The sequence below is a fragment of the Triticum aestivum genome, chromosome 7A (assembly GCF_018294505.1).
Source record: "Triticum aestivum cultivar Chinese Spring chromosome 7A, IWGSC CS RefSeq v2.1, whole genome shotgun sequence".
Lineage (NCBI taxonomy): Eukaryota > Viridiplantae > Streptophyta > Magnoliopsida > Poales > Poaceae > Triticum > Triticum aestivum.
Window position 1 is genome coordinate 440,245,567 of NC_057812.1, and position 4,566 is coordinate 440,250,132.

General features: G+C 45.4%; 1 protein-coding gene across 1 annotated transcript; it reads right to left on the bottom strand.

Moving 5' to 3' along the window:
- Positions 1–786: 786 nt before the first annotated feature.
- LOC123152616 (uclacyanin 1) lies at positions 787–1,641 on the bottom strand. The gene has a single exon (XM_044572118.1). It carries the CDS (start codon positions 1,543–1,545, stop codon positions 1,024–1,026), a length of 522 nt encoding a protein of 173 aa, XP_044428053.1. The 5' UTR covers positions 1,546–1,641; the 3' UTR covers positions 787–1,023.
- Between the last annotated feature and the right edge of the window lie 2,925 nt (positions 1,642–4,566).

The window sequence follows — 4,566 nt, forward strand, 5'->3', positions numbered from 1 at the left end:
TTCCTACTGTGTGCTTTGTCGTCATCGCACACAATCCGTCCATATCGTGTGTGATTGGCTTAATAGCCCCATTGTGTATTAGTGTAAGGGTGTTTCATTTCGGTGAGCTTTTTGGACAATGGAGTCAGCAATGTGGGCATGCTTGATCTTTGACCTGGATGGGGTTATTCCGTCGATGAAACACAATTTGATTACTAGCATCTTGAGCCCTCTGGTTATTTCTCCACAAGGTCTCTCTATTAAACCACTTTGGCTAAAACTGGCCCGGCGCAATTAACAAAAGTGTGGTTGATTCAATGACAATTCATTCATAATGGTCTTCCTCTGGTCCCGATGATGACCATTGTCCGCTTTGTGAGGTCATCGAGGGCAATAACCACATATTCTTCACTTGCGTTACCACCTAATTTTTGTGGTGCTGCTTTCATAAAGTGGTAGGATACAAGGGGTATCCTACTAGCTCCTAGAAGATCATTAGGACTAGCGCAGGCAACACTCGTCACTACTTTTGGATTGTCTTTTGATGTCCTTGCCTAGACACTGACAATTCACAATAAGCCTATTATTGAGAATGCTCATCGGCGAAGCTATTGGTGCCATTTATAAACTTTGTGGTTTCTTATTGTAATGGTTAACAAGCAGCCGGATCTAGCCATTGGTGATTTCACTGCACAATTTCGGGATGGCTCGTGGCCTCACTCGACCGTTGGTTCCTTGATCTTGGTTGTATCTCATGGGCATAACTTGTGTCTATGTTCTAAAATTAACAAAGAATGAAATGACATATAGTGCCATGAAATTGATCCACTGTGTTTTTTCTTGGTATTTTACGGTCAACGAAATGCCATGAACCAAAAAAATATTAAATTACATATAATAATAAAAACGACACATTTGACTATACAAAGAATCATGTGCGCACGATCAATCACGCTTGAGAGAGGAGAAAGTCATCACGGAAAAAAAAGGAGAAAGATAATATTATTTTTTACAGAAAGTTCCTATGGAGGTTGTCGTTGATGACTAGTAGAGAAGCATCAAGCCAGCCAAGACGGCGGCCAGCCCGAGCGCTAGCACAGGCTCAGCACCAGCCTGAGCCGCCGAGCTCGGCTGTGGCGTTGTCTGTGTGCACCGCTGCCTCGTCCCTCTCCTTCGGCATCTCACTACCTTGGACTGGACGTTGACCTGTACCTTCATGCCACCGGCGCAGTGCCCCGGCAGGCCGCAGATGAAGTACCGGGTCCCGACGGCGGCGAGCGGAATGACATCGTTGCCGCTCGGGAACGTGGCGACGGGACTAGAGCTGCTGCAGTTGTCGTAGGCCGTCTTGGTCACCTCCACCACGTTGTGCGCCGCAGCGGGGTACTGGAACCGGAGCTCGTCGCCGGTGTAGAACCTGATGGTGGAAGTCCATCGGGTGTAGTTTGTCCGGAGGTCCCATGACCCGGCCGGTGCGCCGACTGTGTAGGTGGCGCCGAGCGCCGTGCCGAACAGCGCCGCCGCGGTCACTGCGGCAACAAGGAGAGCTCTGGTAGCTGCCGCCATGGATGAATGCCAATCGAGGGACTGGTAGTTGAGAAGATGACCCGAGAAGGGTTGGAATGTTGAGAAGATCGAGGGATGTATGATCGAGGTCGCAGCTCTAGTCTGTTTGTGTTGTAGCATATGATGATACTCTGCGATATATACAATGAGATGAGACGGTAGCTCGTTGAATGCGTCATACAGACTCTGTCAAATTAGCATTTGACTCACGCGTCGTTGTACGGGTCGATCTGGAAATTATAGCGCGTAATTAAAATGTGGGCTCGTTGAATAATCAAGGATGGGAAGCTGCTAGCCTACTGCCTGATGGATTCCATACATACGCACTGCATAATTGTCAGAATAAAATCCAATAAATCATGAATATTTTGTTTTGTATTCTGGGAAAGTTTCAACCCAGTTGGATGTTGGGTTTGTGATTAACTAGCCTTTTTTTCCTCAAAAAAAAATTAACTAGCCTTTTGAGTTCAAATAGATAAAAATTGTTTACTCACAAAGGATACATCCAAATGGAGTGAAACTTTCACAGAATACAAAACGAAACATTTATGATTTATTGGAATTTTTTTTGAACACTTTAAAATTTCCAGTTCGGAATATGGGTCAATCTGATACATTGGATCTTTAATGAATGGCTGAAAAAAGGGGTTAAGTCATGGTGAGACTTGGCTTCATGAAGTCACTGAAGCAAGATCCTAAATTTATGTTCTATGAAAGGTCATCTGGATCACATGTAGGTTTACCAACGGTTGCACAATGTGTTTTTTTTTCATTTCTAAACAACGCAAAACATTTGTCATTTTCATTAGTCATGGGAGAAGATTTAGACATATCGGGTCCCTACTGCTTGATCGATATATCCATACTGCCGGGTAGCTGAACTACTAACCGAGTAAGGTGGGTGGGACGTCCAGCTTCACCAACATTTCTTGCAGCTGGACGTTGATGAGATCCTCAAGCTGCACCCCTCGCCATGGCTGGATGACGTACTTGCGTGGCGCCATACTCAAAGGGCATCTTCTCTGTGAATAGTGCGTACAACCTCGCTCATGAGGAAAAATATCGCACTGTCTACGTGTGCCGCGAGTAGGGCTCCAGACGGTAATATTGCCATCTGGGCGACATTATGGGGGTGCCCTGTTCCCCCAAAGGTACGAATATTTCGTTGTTGGCGAGTGGCCACAGATTCATTGGCAACGATGCAAAATAAATTCAACCGGCACATCGAGAAAATTGACATTTGAACCGGAGGACACGTTCCACGTTGTCTGTAGTTGTCCAATGGCTCATGCGCTATGGGTGGCGATGCGGGAGTCTTGGACATTACCGGAGCTACGCAGCATTCAGAATACCGGACCTGAGTGGCTATTGCACCTGCTAGAGCGATGCACGGGGGTGGAGTGGATGGTGGTTCTCATGACCTTCTCGAGGGCATGCCATTGCAAAAATGAGGTTACACATCAGAAGCCGGCACCACCGGTGGAGAGCTCACGCCGATTCCTGAATAGCTACATGGAGTTCTTGTTGTGTATTAAGCAGTATCCATCAGGGGACACTGCAAAAGCGAAAATGGTGATTGATATTAGCAGCAGAATGCCTGAGATTGCCAAGACAACACATCCATCAGCTGTGGAACGGTGGCAGTTTCCTTCATTGGGCTGGGTAAAGTTGAAAGTTGATGGGTCATATATACCAGTACAGGGCGTTTGTGGGGCGGCTATGGTTCTAAGAGATGAAGCTGGTGTAGTCATTTTCTCTGCTAGCAGATTCCTTCTATCATGTTCATCTGTGATGTAGGCGGAGATGGCAGCATGTAAGGAGGGGGTTAATCTCACTATGGATTGGTCTGACAAGCCGCTAATCATTGAGACTGATAGTCTGCAAGCTGTGCCTTTTCTCCAAGAGGATGGACTTGATCGGTCACCGATGGCAACACTTGTAGAGGAGACAAAGAGGAGTCTAAATGAAGGATGTGAACATCGAATCATGCATGTCAAACGTGGAGGCAATGGAGCTGCACACTACATGGCTCAATATGGCTGCACCTCTCTTTGTACTGCCATATGGCTGGGCTCTGGTCCTGATGACTTATGTAATATATGTCAAAACGGATGTGACTCCATGATTTAATCAATATAATCTCGTTTGACCCGCAAAAGAAAACCTTCAACGTGATAATATAATAGTTACACTCTTTTTTTAGGGAAATAATGATCTAGTTAGGGCATCTTCAACACAGACCCTCAAACTGTCCACAACCGTCCAGAGCACTCAGTACAAATACAACGTGGTACCCCTCGGTCTGTGAACCGGTCCAGATGTCTGAAATCTGGCTAACTGGGCGCAAACAAGGAGGCTCTTTGCGGGTGTCCAGACCGTTGTCAAATACATAATAAATAATGTAACGTTTCCTCTGTTCATGGATATTCCAACAGCCGCAAACTGCACATGATAATCGGATGCTTCAACCAATACATTTTTATGTTCCATGAAAGGTCATATCAATCATCTAGTTTTACCGATGGTTGCACAATATGTTGTTTGTTGTGTTGGATATGTAAAAGATTTATTTTTTATGAAGGAAATTTTCATTCAATGGATATATCAAGGTGATAAAACTGCATTGAGCAAATGCCACGGCTTCTGCATAGTATGATTTACACAACAAGCACATTCAACATAGCCAAAAGCAAGATATCCTTTTACAACAAAAAATTAAAAATTCCAGTTTAAGATGAGTCAAATCCTATCAAAGGTTACATCACCATCCATGATGGAAGCCTTCCTATGCGGTCTTATCTTATTCACTGTATTGATCCACCAACCTCTCACCGAGGTGGCATTTTCCCAAGCCAAACTAGAGAAATCAAGTAGGCCGAGCCAGTCGGCGATCTCCGTCCAAATATGGGTCATGAAGCGGCATTGGGCGAGGAGGTGCACATATGACTCAGGAGCTTGTTTGCAAAGAGGGCAAAGACCGCAGTTTGTCCATCCCTAACGGTGTAGTCGGCTAACTATCCA